General features: G+C 45.5%; 1 protein-coding gene and 1 long non-coding RNA gene across 2 annotated transcripts in view; one reads left to right on the forward strand and one right to left on the reverse strand.

Annotated features, from left to right (window-relative positions):
* Positions 1 to 14811, forward strand: part of NDST1 (N-deacetylase and N-sulfotransferase 1) — a 28631-nt gene extending 13820 nt beyond the window's left edge. Inside the window, exons 9-14 of the mRNA XM_082211764.1 lie at positions 1385 to 1508; positions 3573 to 3747; positions 4840 to 5010; positions 7301 to 7410; positions 8475 to 8577; positions 10100 to 14811. Of these exons, the coding sequence (XP_082067890.1) occupies positions 1385 to 1508; positions 3573 to 3747; positions 4840 to 5010; positions 7301 to 7410; positions 8475 to 8577; positions 10100 to 10219 (803 nt within the window). The 3' untranslated portion in view covers positions 10220 to 14811. The remainder of the gene's footprint in view (positions 1 to 1384; positions 1509 to 3572; positions 3748 to 4839; positions 5011 to 7300; positions 7411 to 8474; positions 8578 to 10099) is intronic.
* LOC309526008 overlaps positions 1 to 17516 on the reverse strand; it is a 154139-nt gene that overhangs the window by 122263 nt on the left and 14360 nt on the right. The window lies entirely within an intron of this gene.

The raw sequence follows: 17516 nt of genomic DNA on the forward strand, positions 1-17516 counted from the left end.
AAGAAGTCCCTCCTGCTGCTGTAGCACGTTGATCTACACTGTGTGCTTTGAACACACCTGCCACTAACATGGCACGCGCGCGCGCGCGCGCGCACACACACACACACGGCTTGGAGGAATCCCAAAGTTTGCTGAAGTCTTACAGCAGTGTTTCTCAGCTGTTGTTTCCATCATCCCTAGTTAGTAGGACCAATGATAAGTGTTTAAGAAACACTGTGTATAGCATGCAAGGAGGCCATGGCATGTTTCTGGTAAGGCAAAACAAAAAAGTGGGAGAGGGGGATTGGAGTGGAGTGGCTGGACTCCTCAGTAGAGAGCAATCCACAGGGCAGCATTTTGTTGCAGCTCCAGCTTATTTTAACTTCACAGCATATAGGCCAGCCCATCATACGACGGTCTCATCATTTGTTTACTTTTCTTCTCAAACTTTGTGCAGATGCCGCATTTTTGTTTTGCTGCGATCTGAGACTAATGTAAGATTCCCCTTCCTGCACGCCAGTACTTTCCCCCAGTGCCTTTTCAACCACTCATAGCTGAGGCGAAACCCCTCGGTATGCAGTAATAGCTAGGATTTTCCAATACAGGATTTTTGAAGGGCTCCTTGGGTGTAAAAGTGCATTGCATGCTCTGAAGTTAGCTCAGGACTATACCTTGACAGGGGATGGCTGTAGCTTTGTGGCAGAGCATCCATTTTACATACAGACGATCCCAGGTTTGATCCTCGGTGTCTTCCAATAGAGCTGAGCAGTGGCGTAGCGTGGGTTGTCAGCACCCGGGGCAAGGCAAGTAATTTGCACCCCCTAACCCATGGATTTTAGTGGGGCAGAGAGCTGCGAGTGCGAGCGCGCCCCCACCAGATGTTGCGCCCGGTGCGGCCGCCCTCCCCTGCACCCCCCATGCTACGCCACTGGAGCTGAGAGGCTTCCTATGTTTCTAACATCATATTGAACTGGTTCAAATGCAGCGCTAAGCTGTGGTTTATTAAGTCATGGTTCATTTGATCACGTGAACCACCCCCAGTGGCTTAACCGTGATTTATGAACAACAAACAAATTGCACCCATTAGCAGTGGAATTTTGTTTTCTTTAAATTAAAACTTGTTTTGCATTAACCATGGCTTAGTGATGCATGCAAGCCTGCCATTGTCTCGTCTTTAGCTATTCTCTGGTGTGAGAAACAACATTTGTGTATTGAGAGATAGGAGATGGAAAGGATTTAGGAGCACCTGGTGAACTTGCAGCACCCGTCCTGGGGAATAAATATATTAAACCTGCCAGTGCTTGGAGATCCAAGAAGGTCACACAAGCTGGAGAATAAACATCTGGCAGATGCTTGGTGGGGAAACAAGTTTTCAGCTCTGTTTTCTTTCCCCTTCTGTGAAAAGGTACCACAGCTCTCTACCTGTTCCTGGGGATGCATCCTGACCTGAGCAGTAATTATCCGAGCTCGGAGACCTTTGAGGAGATCCAGTTCTTCAATGGGCATAATTACCACAAAGGCATTGACTGGTAGGTTTCGGCCCCAGTGCTGGGAGGGTGGCGAGCTGCATTTTGGGCTTACAAGGGTGGCTTGCAACATCAGCAGTATGGAAGCGGAAGCCTTTTGGGGAGAGTCCATGGCGGAGCATCTCCTTTCATGCAGGCGATTTGAGATTCAATCCATGGTTCAGTATCCAGGTAGGGCTGGGAAGGAGTCCTGCTCCAAACTGGCGAGCTGCTGCTATCAGTCTGTGTAAACCAGTCTTTCTCAACCTTGGGTCCCCTGACATTCATGAACTACAATGCCCATGATCACTGGCCATGTGGCTAGGAATGATGGGACTTGTAGTCCAACAACATCAAGGAACTCAAGGTTGAGAAAGGCTGGTGTAGACAATACTGAGCTAAATGAACCAATAGGATGACAGGGTGTGTGTGTGTAATTTTTATTTTCAAATTTTCAAAAAGAAAAAGCAATTTTTTATATATACACACACACTAATCCATATCAGTACCTTTATGGGGTTCGCTGAACCCCTGGACTCCCCCCCCATCCCTTCCATGACTTCCAAAAGTTATCTTCCTTTTTTAACTGCATCTAATTGCATTTATCCAAATTATTATACTTCATTTTTATCCGTTGTCATGTTAAATTACAAGTGCTATGTCAATCCTGCTAACGTTTTTAGATTTTTACAGTGTTCTTTAATATATTCTATAAAGTTATGCCGTTCTCTATTAAATTTGTTATCCTCTTGGTGCCTGATCTTCCTGGTCAGCATTGCCATCTCTGCTTAGTCCAACATCTTCATTATCCATTCTTCTTTCGATGGGGCACCTTCTTCTTTCCATCCCTGGGCAAATAACATTCTTGCCGCTGTCGCCGCATACATAAACAGTACTTTCTACTGTAGGCTGGCGAGGTATAAGGCAGCTTCCTAAGCGGGATTGCTGGGGTGCTGACCACCTGCTGTTTGCCCACCCAAAAACAAAGTCCCAGTGGTCTTACTCAGTGTAGGGAAGCTTCCTAGGCTCATGTTGGCAGTCTGATCAGCTGACAGGGGCTCCGAAAGGACAGATGCCTAGCATGTGTGGAAGACGTAGGCAGTTTTTTTAATTATTATTGTTTTGTGGCAGCAAGAATACGCTAAGCTACACTGCTTTGTTTGCAGATCATCCAAGTAAGCATGAAATTCAGAACTGGGTGTGCATGTTTGATGCACTCTCCACACTCAGAGCAAGCATCAGTGATTTCTGCTCTGTAAGCATGTTTTATTCGGCTGGGTTATGCTGTGAGAAACCACAAAAGAAAAGTACACTGTGTCTAATGTGTTTTGCACACACCTCGCAACCCCTCTTCTTTGCTGTCTGTTGCATGACCGGGACGGTAGTCAACAATTGAGAACCCCCACCCTGTCCTGGCAATCTGTAGTAGTTAAAGCTGCAGCTGAATGAGTGTTAGCCTTCTCTATAAATGTATTAAATCTCAGTCTGATAATCCTTTGATCTAGAAGAGCACATCTCTAATTGTACAATAATTGTTCACATAAACAGTAATGAGCCAGATGTTTTAAAATGCATGAGATTCCACATGTGCATTAGTTTGGCTTGATAGATTTGGTCTTGGTCTGGAATAGCTCTGAAAACAGGGAAACTTTCGGTATGTCCTAGTACTGCCTCTATTTTTTTTAAAGGACCTTGTAGAACAGTTAGCAATGTCAGGCTTGCAAATCAGAAGGTTGGCGCTTCAAATCCCTGCGACGGGGTGAGCTCCTGTTGCTCTGTCCCAACTCCTGCCAACCTAGCAGTTCGAAAACAGATGCAAATAGATCAATAGGTACCATGGAAGTAGGAAGGTAAACAACACTTGTCATGGTGTCCCATTGTGCCAGAAGCTGTCTGTGGACACACACCAGCTCCCTCAGTCTAAAAGCGAGATGAGTGCTACAACCCCAAAGTTGCGTTTGACTGGACTTAAGCGTTCAGGGGTCCTTTATCTTTTACCTTTAGAACAGTTGGCTGAAACCATTTCTGTCCTGCCTTCATCAAATGCCATCTATCACTCCCATTCTGCCTCTGACATTTTTTTTAAAGGTATATGGAGTTTTTCCCCATCCCTTCCAACACCACTTCTGACTTCTACTTTGAGAAGAGTGCCAATTACTTTGACTCAGAGGTAGCACCCAGGCGGGCAGCTGCACTGCTTTCGAAGGCTAAAATAATCACCATCCTCATTAATCCAGCAGATCGGGCCTACTCTTGGTACCAGGTAAGCTGCTCTTTCCCATCCCCTCTGTCCTATATTTTTTGAGTTTGGCTACGGTATTGAATAGTTGGGCTGGAGTTAAGTTGTACATAAATTTCTAACTGGCAGGAAAAATATCTGCCGTATCCTGTTCAGGACAGAACAGTGTTTTGCATTGATTTAGATTGTTGACATTAGGGGTGTGTTTTTTTAATGAAACTTGTGCACACAAGTTGTCCTGCATATAGATGCCCATGGATGCATTCTTAAAAGTGTGTGTATCTGGTTGCCACATCCAAAACAGCATTTTAAAACAACTTCATAAAATTACCAATGGCAGATTTGTATGGGAAGTTCAGGTGAATTATTAGAGTTATTTTAACTTATATCTGTTTATAGATTTTTTCAGTCCTCACTGAAATTTATTTTCTGGGAGTAACTCATATATTAAGTAGAGTGCTGGACTTTTGCTATTTTGGGGTTGGATTCCATCACATACCAGAAAATACAGGTTGAACAAATAAAGTTGATTTCAAGCTGTAGTACAACGATCCCCCTCCCCATCCCTTTGACATTTTTGGGATAAGGAAAGTGTTTGGGAGACGCACTGGATAACACTTGCTTGGTGCAACATTGTCTTATCTCCCCACAAACAAATCAAGATAAATGTTCAATAAACAGATCACCTGGAAGGGACTTTAGACTTCACAGATGCTCCTCCCAATAACCCCAAAACTTTATTGTGTCCATCAACATTGTGAAGATTAGTGCTTCTCATTTCAGAGACAAATTAAGAAGTTACAGTAACTGCACCCAGTACTCAGTTTTCCTTGTCTTCTTCATCTACTGCACCCTACAGGCAATATTGGATCAGAGATACGCTCTTGTGTCTTAAAGATTCCCCTTGCAAGAAGCCCCCTCATAGAGAGTATGATATCTTCTTTTACCCTAACACTGCTTATTCCTCTGCTTGCATTGGCACTGGAGTGTGACAGGGCTGATAAAGGATTTCATATTTGAAATGAGGTGTTCTGACTAGAGCCTCTGTGGCTTTTTCTTCTTTTTTTTTCTTTTGGTAAAACTAAAATGCTGTCCGCTTAAAAAACAAAACAAAAGCATCAGCGAGCACATGATGACCCAGTTGCCCTGAAGTATACCTTTCACGAGGTGATCACAGCTGGGCTTGAGGCCTCTCAGAAGCTCCGGACGTTGCAGAATCGTTGCCTAGTACCAGGCTGGTATGCTACCCACATTGAACGGTGGTTGAATAATTTCCATGCTAACCAGGTAGGAAAGACACTAAATATCTATATTATCAAAATATAGTGACTGTGGTTGCTGTAACACATAGGGATTCTCCTTGGCTTTCATGACAAGAATGTATGAAACTGGAGTGTTTCAGAAACCACTTCTGCATAGACTGTTGTGGAGTGTTTGGATGCAAGGGACTGGTGGGAGAAACCAGCTGGTGAACCACCAAGGGAAGAAAGCTCAGAGCCCAGGGAGCGGTGGTGGGAGAACAATGAGTGGGCAGAGGGGGAGAAGACTGGGAAGAGGAGGTGTAGGGGTAACAGGGTTCAGTGAGCTAGGACAGTCTGTGGCAGAGAGAAGTCAAGAGAGAAGTCAATTGGGCAGAAGCTGAAGCAGGCGAGTGGGAGGAGGGAAGCCAAGAGGCAGAGATAAATCAGACTGGTGTCTCCCCTCTCCCCCTTCTGCTACGACAAGCTCCCCTCTCCCTGCCCCTCTCCCAGAACCAAAAGAGGGCTGAAACGGGTGGAGCAGTGACAGGCTGCATGCAGAAGCAGTCTCTGAATGCTTGGGAAAAGCCCTGGAGAAGAGGGAACTCCATGGTTGTGGAGAGGCAGGGACTGGAGCAAGACCATCAGGAATTAGCTGCTGTGCTCATTAGGCCTGACACTCAGCCAAGTCTGCGGAGACACTCAGCCAAGTCTGACCGGCAGGCTCTGTAGCATAGGCTGACTTCCATGCTGTCCTGGTTAAAAAACTGTAATGAGGAGCCAGTTGAACTCAGATATGTGGCTCCATCCTGCACCAGTCCTTTCTCCCTCTGAGGTCAGCTGATAATGGGGGAAGGAAAGAGTTATCACATGGCCCCCACCCAGGTTGCTCTGCTGATCGTAAAAGAGCAAAAGATGGAAGTTATGCAGAAGCACTTCCTGTGCTGATCTGGCCCATTATACTTACTCCATTAAAAATGTAAGAGGGTGTGTAGGAAATTCTAGTTGCCTGCCCTCAAATCCCCTCCATGCATTTCCTTGGACAATAAAAAGAAATCCATTTAACAGGAATGTGTTGAGAACTCGTCCAAAAATCCTTCTGCAGATGATAAAATGAGAAGACCTCTTTGGCTTGGTATGCCAAGCACTTAAGAAGAAGAAAAGAAACGGCAGACTTGGGATTTTGTATACCGACTAGTTTAAGTTTGCATCTTGTTGGCAACTTATATATGTGCGCATAAGCATATGCTTATAGTTATGAGTATGCTGCTCTTGACTGTGAGGAAGGTCCTCCAGGCTCCCTCAAGGCAATGTTGTAGTCATTAAAGATTTCATGTCAAAGAAAAAGCCATGCAAATGAGCCACAGAAAAGCCTGTGCTGTGGTCTGCATTTGAAAGCTCTTTTCCGTAGGCAGAGGTTCTTGTGCAGACTTCATGTGCTGGGAGAAAAAGTGGTGATTCTGTGCTCACCCTCTTCATAGCAATCTTATGCTCATTTACACTCAAAGTAAGCCTCGCCAAACTCCAAGGCAATGCAGATTTAGAAGGAGGCTTAAGGCTGTTGAAATCAGTGTTGGGTTTAGGCCAGATGGGTTTGCTTTTGTGTAAATATATTTAGGAATGGGCCATAGGCCCAAAGGCAGGATATCGACTCTTCCTGTTTTGAGTGCATTAGGGTGTTAACCACCTAACACTTCTCCTGTCAAGCTCCCTAATGTTTGGTGCTGGAAACCACCAATCGCATCACTATTGACATATTGTTGCTGCCTGGTATATTGCAGTAACTGGCTCTCGCTCTATGGAATGTGAGGCCTAGGTCTTCAAATCAACCTGGGACTGCTAGGAACACTGGCATATTTTATACTACTATTATATTTATATTGCATTTATAATTTCCCTGTTAAATTATTTCCCTTTTGGCATTCAGCAGCCAGGGTTGAGCAAAAATGTGCAAGTCTTTAATATTTCTGTGTGCAGATGTGCAAAATATGTGTGCCTACTTATGATTACTACTACTACTACTACTACTACTACTACTACTTTATTTATACCCCACCCTTCTGGCTGGGTTACCTGCCCTGTGCCCTTGGAAAGGAGTAGAACAGAAATAGTAATCAATAACATGTATTTGCATGTTACCCATGCACAGCTTCCATCAGTCTCCAACGAAGAGAGAAGCTAGGTCACTCCAGTCTTCCGCTTTGCTTCCCTTACCAGTGCTTGGGGGACAAACCTCTTCTGGTTGCTCTGAGGCTCTGTGCTTTGGAGTGGATTTGATTGTGCTTTGAAACAGAGTTGAACTCAAGGAGCTGAATTTACAGGGCTCGTTTTCCTTTCAGATTCTTGTTCTGGATGGCAAGCTGCTACGCACAGAACCAGCCAAAGTGATGGAAACAGTCCAGAAATTTCTCGGAGTGACAAACATCATAGACTACCACAAAACTCTAGCGTGAGTCCTTCGCATTTCTTCCCCTTGAGCCAGTCTGGGTCCTTAATATTCTTTTCTACCTGTTGGGATTGATTTCTTTGCACAGACTTTGTTGTATAGATCCTGGCTATTGAGGAATTGATTCGAGAGGCCACTTTAGGAGAACTGGGTTGTTGTCCATATTCCCTTTTACAGAGGTAGAGGACTCTGGAACATTGCAAGCCTGCCTTTCTAAGGAATACAGGGGCCTGCAGTGGCTACAGATAGGAGAGAAATAAATTAATTCTGCGCTTGTTTCAGTAACAATAAGGTTTGTATTCTGCCTCAATCTTCATTGCAGTACATTCAGAAGATGCAGCATTTTCCTGTGCTGCTCAGATTTTTCTGGCGCTCTGTGGCAGAGCTTTGTGTTAATTTATTTCTCTTTCCTTAATCTGAGACCCAGCAGTTAATACACAAATGTGTGTAGTTGTAGCTTGAAAACCACATCGGATGAAGGGATTTCGAGAAGAGTCCTAGCTCAGCAGTATTTTGCATTGCCCAATATATATATAGCATTGTCATTTGAAATAATAGCTGATATGAAAAGAAAAATAAGCAAAACTTGTAAGCGCAAGTGGCAGCAAATGCTTTTAAAAAATAACCAACTGCTTCTAGTGTGTTTTTCAGTTTTCAGAAATTATCTAAATTAAGGAAGAGAGACAATTTAAGCAGAACTACAACTCCTGCACCAATGCTTTTAAAAAACCCCAAAAAACATTGATACTGTATCATTAATATTTGCTTTGTCTATTAAAGTACAGAAACCTCTCTGTGTTGTCCCCTGGCTCTTGAGGCCTCCTTGGAGGTTTTCTCAAGTCAGAAATACTACTATGTCAAAACTGATAATGGGATAATTTCACATAATCATTGCCTTGCAAAATGGGGCTTATATTGGACTTGGAAGATATTGTTTCCATATGTTAAAATAAGTGATAACTAGTTTGGTGCACTTATAAAAATGGCTAAATAAATTCAGCCTGCAGTGCAAGAAGCTGAGGGCAGTTTGGGTAACATCGTTCAGTCTTTGTGGTTTGCCTTTGCAGGTTTGATCCTAAAAAAGGATTCTGGTGCCAACTACTGGAAGGAGGGAAAACCAAGTGCTTGGGGAAAAGCAAAGGAAGGAAATATCCGGAGATGGATTTAGATGTAAGTATTTGAAATCCTCTCAAGGTTTCTGGACCTGTGGGCATCTTGACAGTGCAACTGCTGATCTTCAGAGTTCTACACAGCATGCAGGCCCCGCCCACACTGGCCACTAGCGGTGTGAAAACTTAGATGCCACTATCCTTCTTCTTCTTTGGCGATCACTCGTAGCCGAGTAAGATTGTCTTCCATAAACACGGTTTTAACAATGATTCCGTAAGTGACTGTGGAGGCCAATTCTGAATCCACACTCCTTCCACAGTGGAGACATTGGTTTCCGGGTGGGAGTTGATCACAGTGTGGATGTGCCAAGCGTGCCTTTCTCTTAGCACATTTCTCCCTTGCGTCCTGAGTTCGAGTGTCTTCAAAGCCCATGACACCTTTGGTTAAGGCTGTTCTCCAATTGGAGCACTCGCAGGCAAGTGTTTCCCAATTGTTGGTGTTTCTACTACATTTTTTAAAATTTGCCTTGAGACATAGTGAGCATCTAAATATGAGAAATGTGGGCAGGGTCAGTTGCGTTGGTGCTTCTCACCTGATCATCACTGGATAAAGAGAGACGGTTTTGCCCATGGATTTCCCAGTCACACTTTCAGGTTTGGAAATACGCTGCTGCCACCCTTCTGTGTCCTCTTATCTGTCAGCAGTGCAGTTTGCTCCATGGGTTTTAACTGTTGTTTCAGGGTGCCCTTTACGCAACTTATTGTTAAAGGTCTAACTGTTAAAATGTAAACATGTAAACCATCTTACAGGGAGCTGTAAAGATTAATGGCACCTGTTCTGTGAACACTTGATGCTAAACCTAGGCTGACCTCTGTGTGGTACCCCTGTGTCCCAGGGCATGGTCTGCAGACACACGGGGCCACCATTTTGTTTAAGCTGGTCTCTGTGCGATTTGTGCCTGGATGAGTGACTGGCTGGTGGGGTGGGGGGTGTTTAGAAAGGCAGACAGCCCCACAGAATAGGAGTGGGAAAGTATGACTCTCCCTGAGTGAACCACCCTCCTTGCTGCCACCTTAAATATCCCCCATCTGCCAGCCCTGCCTGGTCCCACAAGCTTTCCTTAGGTGGCAACTCCATCAGTGGTATTTGCCTTGAATGGGGATGAACTTGCCCGTGGTTTCTCCCTTCTTCCCCACCACTGCTTTGAAAGCCTCAGAAGATTCTTGCAGTGCATTGATCCTGTCTTCCTCCTGGCAAATCCTCCCTCCTGGGTTGAACTGCAGTTCCTAGCACCCCCAATCCATTGGCATCGTTTTGCTTGGAGTTTCAGTTCAGCCTCCCTGAATCCTTGGGTGAAGAAGGCACTGCCATATGCTGGCAGTAGAGAGGCAGCTTCTGTTGTGTGGCCCAGTCAAGCCCGGAAACTGCACCCCTCTTTCAAGGGGTTTATATATTTGATGGGAGCCACTTGAGCAGGCTGCTTCTCAGCTGTCCCCTCTGAAGGAGCACGTCCGTTGCATATTAACACAGTTTTTACACAGTGGCACCTTAGTCATTATTCTTTGCTTTCCTCCTCTTGCAGTCGAGAGCGTTCCTGAGGGACTATTACAGGGACCACAACATAGAGCTATCCAAGCTACTGTACAAAATGGGCCAGACTCTGCCGACGTGGCTGAGGGAGGAACTCCAGAACACAAGATAGCCACTTCTTATCTCCTGTATTGAGCAATAGTAGAATGAGTCCGTGCGGAGGATCTCGGAACCTGTATGCCGAGCCAAAAGGATGTGATAATGGTGTGGGATGATATACACAACCAGGAAAGAAGCATTTTGAGCAATATTCATTCAAGATCATCTGGGGGAAATGGGGCAGCGGGGGGAAATAGCAGGCCCATTCAGTTAAATGCTGTAGCTTGGAAGAAGACCAACCTGAGACCAACCACCTGAGTTGAATGACTTCGCTACACACCTTGGCCGAAACCAGCTCCACAGCGACCTCTTCCATCTTCCCCAGGAGTGCTGTGCTTTACCGCTAGTGTTGAGGTTGCCCCCTGTAGTCTGTAATGCCACTTCCTGGCGAAGAGGATCTGCTCAAGCACCTGCTCTTTCTCCGCATCTGAGTCCCATCACCTGAAATAGTATTACAGCAAGCCAGCTCCTTCTCAACAGATGATGGAGAAGGAAGAAAGGAAGGACTGGCCGGCAGGCAGGCAGGGGGCTTTGCTTAGTAGCAGCTCCCGCCCCCATGGAAGTTTGGAGAAGGGACCGCGAGGGCAGTACTACCTTGGAGCTGGATCGGGGAGTGCCCCTGCTGCAGGCATGGACCTACTTTATGCAATTTGGGATAAAGCCCAGACCGGATTGGGATGGTGTTACTCAGTAGAGTTCTTAGCTGAAAGAGGTGGTTTTTTTATATATATACATGGTGACTTTGAAAAAGACTACGGTGCTGGCAATACTTAGGTTATACAAGATGGATTTCCCACTCCCCTCTCTCTGGTCTTCTTATTTGGGGATTTTTGAGAAGGGTGTGCACAGGGGATGGGAGGGGGATAAGGATGGGGAAGACGCACACATCTGACCAAGCGAAATCACTCCAGAGGGTTATCTTAACACGCCCTCATCCTGCACCCCTGCCTGCAGCCACAAAGTTTTTGTGTGAGTGGTGGTTCCTGTGGTTAAAAGACTGACGCCATTCAGTATCCTAGCTGCTCTTCGCGCACATGGCCCCCCCTCCCAGATCATGAAAAGGAGGCCTGGGACGTACACGACAGCCTTGGACTGGCAGCTGCCAAAAAAAGGTTACTTAAGAACTTTGAACCGCTTGAGCACTAAGATAAAACAGTATTTTAGTAACTTTCCTTTCCCAGCCAGAACTATGGATGCCGGAGTTTGCATTCCAGATTAGGTTCTTTATTATTATTATTATTTTGTCCCGTTTGTCACTGCAGAGAAAGGCCATGGCTTTGGCTGAACAGCCTGATGTCCATGTTTTCTATTGCTGCCCCAGCTCAGTGGCCAGGGTTGATGGGAGTCCCAACTGGAGTTTGGAGGGTACTGGGGTAGGGAAGGTTGCTGCGCCATCATTTCCCTCAGCTTCCCTTTCACTGGTTTCCCCAGCCAGGTGCTTCTCCATCCTGCACACGGCCCGCCTAGTGACTCCCAGTCACACAGGGCCTATTCTTCCCCCTGACACTGTGCCTGAGCCCCGTCTAGCGGATGAGTCGAGAAACAGCAGATGCCTTTCAGCTCTACCTTTTTATTCAGTGTCTTTATTTAAACAACTGTAACCAGTAAGGAATATGCAACTGCTCGAGAAGAAAAAATGGAATTGGAGATGGTGACAGTGGAGGGTTACTCATGTTGAGATGATGCCTCTTCTTCTTCCTGATTAAATCGTTTCTCATGTGGCCTTCTACACTACGGAACTTTTGACAATGGACCCAAACTACACTGACATTGAAGAGACACCCTTCCTTCCCAGGAACCCCTACCCCCCTTTCAAATAGGAAGAGCAGAGTAGTCAGTACGAAGGCTTCATACTTTCAGAAGTGGCCCTCTTGGATCTGCCTGTTTCTTTCCCCCACCTCCCTGTTCAAGGAAGCTCCTTCTTCCGTGAAGCCATGTGCTAGGATATAAGCAAGAGAGCACTTTCTGTTTGTAGCAATATGGGCTGTGCCACGTGAAGGTTGCGACCTCTGCCAGGTTATGCCACGAGCGATGGAGCCAAAGCAAGACACCTCTGCGTTCTAAATACTGATCACATAGAGAAAAGGGAGAGGATAAGAGAGTTCTTGCAAAAGGGGCACATGAACAAGGAGCGCAGAACCCCGCCTGCTGCAGGTTTTTGTCTCCTCGGCTGAGCCCCAATATCAAAAGTGTGCTTACCTGGGAGAAAGGTGCTTTCAGTGAGAGGGACTGAAAGGTAGTGAACCGTGGCTGGGAAAGGGCGCTCTGCTCTTTTAAAATGCACACGCCCCTCTTCCTCAACTATTTCTTGCATGGTAGGAGCAGACCTGCATTCAAATAGCATATGCTATAGTCCTGTCTAGTCTAGCCCTGTGTCACCTGCATGTGTCCTATGTTGAAGGGTTTTGAAACCTGGAATTTGACCAAAAAAAACCCCCTCCCCTTAATCTGTGGATTTCTAGCTATTGGGCACTTTGTCTTTTTAAAGGGGAGCCTTCATGTTAGCAATAGATCTGGCAACAGGAGTTAGTATTTGGACAAGTAACCTTTATAAGCATCGCCCCCCCCCCTTTGCCCACTACTGGCAGCAGGCTTAAAACCTGAAGCTCAGGGCCATCTTTCCTGCTCAATTAAATCTAGTGGTGGTGTGCTTTGTGAGCACTACAGGTAAGAAGCCATAAATAAGCTTAGGAGTGCAGTTGAACTGGGGAAGTAGGCCGGTCACGGGAACGGTACTTTTTAACAACCAAACGAGTAAAGTAATCTGCATGTGGGACAACTGCTCCTGCTGCTGCTGCTGCAATTCAAGGCCCCGGTGAGTTAATTTTGGGCAGATGTCGGAGTGAATGAAAGTGACAAGACACACAGAATGCTGTCGTAGCCTTTCCCAGTGTTTGCAGCCTAAGGCACAGGGCCAGAAACTGCTATCCTGTACAAATTTAATTGCTACTCAGATTGAAAAAGGACAAATCTATAAAGCAGCAGAAGCAAGGGAGGCTTGGCTGCAAAAATGTGGCCGTGGACAGGGGTGGGCAGTTGCTGGGGTCTACAGTCGTACCTTGGTTTTCAAGCAGAATGCGTTCCGGGAGTCCCTTCGATTTGCAAAACGTTCGGAAACCAAGGTGCGGCTTCCGATTGGTTCCAGGAGTGTCCTGCAGCCAACCAGAAGCCACGCCGGATGTTCAGCTTCTAAGGCAAAGCTCGCAAACCGGAGCACCTACTTCCGGGTTTGCGGCATTCAAGTTCCAAGTTGCTCATGAACTAAGCTGTTTGAAAACCAAGGTATGACTACTTGGTTGGTTTTTCCACAACATGCACTGAATATTTGCAAAGTGGATCAGTGGGGCTTTTAGAATTGGTTAAAAGGGGTGAGTACATGCTCAGCCCAGGAGTTTTTCCATTACCATAACTGATCTCTCAGCCTTTTCAGTAAACACACACACAGAGAGAGACAGAGACATAAAAGTTGTTACTATTACTTTGTTAGAAGTCGGAAACCCTCACTGCAAGTTGCCCAGAGATCTGCCCTTGCATCCTGATCTACCTTTTGCTCACCCCTCCTCTGGGAGATTTGCTTTATGACAAGATAGCATCCTGGGCCTTTCTTTCTCTCATAGTTTCCACATAGTGTATTGACCTTGCTGCAGCTTTGATGCTTGTTTAAAATCAACCCTGTTAAAGGCAAAAACAAACCAACCTGTTTTAGTGTAAAAGTTTCTGCAAAATAGTACCCTTCCCTTTATAGGGGGAATATTCTTTACAGCTGAAACCCAAGAGGCTGTGAAATCTACTGTCCGGTTCTTGACCTCTGCCCATCGCTCTAACGTCCAGAAAGGTCAAGCCACAGGTTTAGATGCTAAGTAACATGAAAAGCATGGCCTCATTTATCTGTATGGAGGATTCGTATGGTGGCCCTCGCTAGATCTTCAGGAAATTGCTTTAACAGGTAATCTGCAGAGGCAATGGTAGCTGCAGCCCAAAAGTTTGTCCTCATTGTGAATTTTGTGAGCATTGTGCACACAAAAAGCAGCAAAATGATGCAGAAGTTTTCTTTTGTGTTTTTTTTTTACAAATGCATTTTGAATTTAGCTCCTGAAGGTAGCCGTTGTGTCAGGTTCAGGCATCACATGGCCAAAGCGGTAAATGCAAAAAAAAGATGAAAACCTTTATACATGATCATTGTTCAAAAGTATTAATTTGTCCTGCTCCCCAAAGCTGGTGTGGTTTAGCCTGTACAGTGTGAGGAGAAATCTCCCTTTCCACTGGTCAGCAACATTCATAAGGCGGAGCAAGTGTCAGGCATCTTGTCAATATCTGGGTTTTTAAGGAGGACAATTGTTTTGTTACTGGGTTTGTTTGGTTTGTTCTTTATAAAAGGACGAGTGCTCTGAAGATTTTTATGTTTTGCATGAGATTCTGTATGGCTTCCCATGGGAAGGGGGTATTTTCTTGGTGGGAAGGGAGGAAAGGGGAGGGAATACATTTAAGAGTCTTTCTCCCTTATTTTTAATCTGTACTTGAACTCATTTTGGGTTCAGAAAACTGTGTCACTAATGTAAGGTCCTGTTGAACTAACTGCTAATAAAATGGGGTTGTCTGTTTTTAGATCATTTGTGTGGGGTCTCTTCGTGTGTGTCTTCTCTCTCTGCTTTTGTGAAATGGAAATGGGGAACATAACTGTATTTTTTAAAGGCTCAGCAAATCAATGTTTTGGTTTTGGTTTTTGGTTTTTACAAGGACTAGGACTCTCAGCTTCTGTTCTGAAAGTAACTTTGTGTGTTCACAAACAGGAACTTGAGCAAAGTCCTGGCTAATGGCACTGCAAAACTGCAGAAAGTATTATCACAGTATCTGAAGAAGTGTGCATGCACACGAAAGCTCATACCAAGAACTAACTTAGTTGGTCTTTAAGGTGCTACTGGAAGGAATTTTTTTATTATTACCACAGAGGCATTCTAAAATAGCATCAAATCCTTTTCAGTGATGTGCAGGCTACACAGCATGCTGCAAATCAGAGAGATAGTACAACGCAGTACCGCAGCTTCCCCCAACCTGGTGCCTTCCAAATATTTTGGACTACATGAACCATCATCCCTAACAATTGTCCATGCTGGCTGTGAATAATGGGAGTTGTGATCCAAAACTTCTGGAAGGCACTAGCTTGGGAAAAGCTGCTCTAGAGGAACAGTCTAGTTCATTCATTGGACCTGGTTTGTTGAGCGTAATACCACACACACACACACACACACACACACACACACACTCTTCCCAGTTCTGACATACTTTCATGGGAATTCTGATTAACATATCATTATCAGATGTTTAAAATCACTTTTTAAAAAGTTTCATTCCAACCCTTTAATCTTTAGTTTTCAGCTGAGAATTTGAACACCGATCAAGGTTTTCAGTATGTGATCATTGGATTACCTTCCAATGGATTATGAAGGTTTTTTTGTGGGATTTTTTAAAACGAATCATTAGAATAGCTGAGGTTTTGTGAGCTGTTAATGGATGCATTCTGCCAGAAGGTGGCAGTCTCAGCTTTGAAACTGGGACCCAGGTGGCAGGTAAAATAAAGCCTGTAGACAAGTTATGCTTGCCGTGGATTCATGATAGATGCTGGCTGAAATATGACTGCAAGGGTGCAGCTGTGTTGCCATCAGTTTGTGCAAAGTAGTTCTCTACATACTTGCAGCAATGTTAACTGCACCTTTGTAACGCGCTGGTGATTATAATAGTCTGGTGGAAGTTTCCCCAACAAGAGACAGCACTGCACACACGCTCCCTCACTATTACATTCCACACATTTGCATTTCAACCAGCAATTCATGTGACTGGTTGTGCAGGAGCAACTCCCTTGTACAGTGGTACCTTGGTTCTCAAACGCCTCGGTACTCAAACAACTTGGAACCCAAACACTGCAAACCCAGAAGTAAGTGTTCCGGGTTGCGAACTTTTTTCGGAAGCCGAATGTGCTCCGTTTTGAGTGTTACGCTGAGGTCTGTCTGTTTTTACTATTCATTTTGCGTTTTTGTGGCTCTTGTGTTTTGTTTTTGTGACACTGTGGAACCCAGTTCAGCTACTGATTGACAGACTGTGTGACTGCAGTAGATTATTTATTGCTTTCATTTTATGGATCAATGGTCTTGTTAGATAGTAAAATTCGTGTTAAATTGCTGTTTTAGGGGTTGTTTTTAAAAGTCTGGAATGGATTAATCCATCTTGCATTACTCTCTATGGGAAAGCGTGCCTTGGTTTTGGAACAGACTTCTGGAATGGATTAAGAACCAAGGTACCACTGTACTGTATGTTTTACATTTCGGCTGCATTTAGTTCTGAGCTGATGCTGCCATCTTGTGGGGACACCTTCATGAACGCACATAAGCACCATGCAATTCCCATTGTGCAGAACTGCCCCCATGCCATAGTTCTGCTAACAAGAGGTGGTGGAAGTAAGAAGGATATTGCTACCTGATCTGTGTTACCTGATCCAGCACAGAAGCATCTACAGATGCAAAGGAATTAAGGGCACCCTGTTGCCAGGGGTGGGGAAGTTGTAAGCCAAAGGGCTGTGTCCTCTTGTGGACAACCTTCCAAGGGCCACATGCTGCTGGTGGTGGGCAGAGGCAGAGGTGGGCGGAGCAATGGATGTGAATTTCAACCTTTGTCCAGTAGGCTACTTTCTAAACACACACACTCACTCACACAGAGCCTCTCTTCTTCAGACAAGCCAGTGGCATTATCAGAGTTCAAAAACACATACCACCCAGGCAAAAACACTCAAGCTTGTGGAGCAATGTCAGTGAGGGACATCCCCAAGGGTGGTTTGGAGGTCCATTGCTATTGCAGTGTTGTGCCTTACATGCTGTATCCAGTGGAACATACTTTCTTTGTCCTCCGCAGAACTCTCTGCCGCCTCTGGACGATGGCTGCTGTTCCTCCAGGGGACAATACCTCTCTGTTTGCTCATTGAGCATCTAGTCCAGTGTTTCCCAACCACTGTTCTGCGGCACACTAGTGTGCCACGAGATGTTGCCTGGTGTGCCGCGGGAAAAATTAAAAAAATTGAAAGTTTTTTTTTTAAGTCAAATTTTCGATTGGGGCGCCGTCACTAGATGACCCCTGGGGTTCCCTCCCTCCCGCTCTGCGCCTCCCTCCTCCTCCTCCTCCGGGGAGGCCCTTCCTGGCTCTCGGCCAAGGCTTGGCGGCTGCCACTCGCTCGCTCGCCCACCCGTCCCTCCATCCCTGCACCCGGCCTCTCCCCCTCCGTCCCCGGTGCGGGGGCTGCCGGGATCCGTAGTCCCCTCACC

This window comes from Podarcis vaucheri (assembly GCF_965113315.1).
Source record: "Podarcis vaucheri genome assembly, chromosome: 2".
Taxonomy (NCBI): domain Eukaryota; kingdom Metazoa; phylum Chordata; class Lepidosauria; order Squamata; family Lacertidae; genus Podarcis; species Podarcis vaucheri.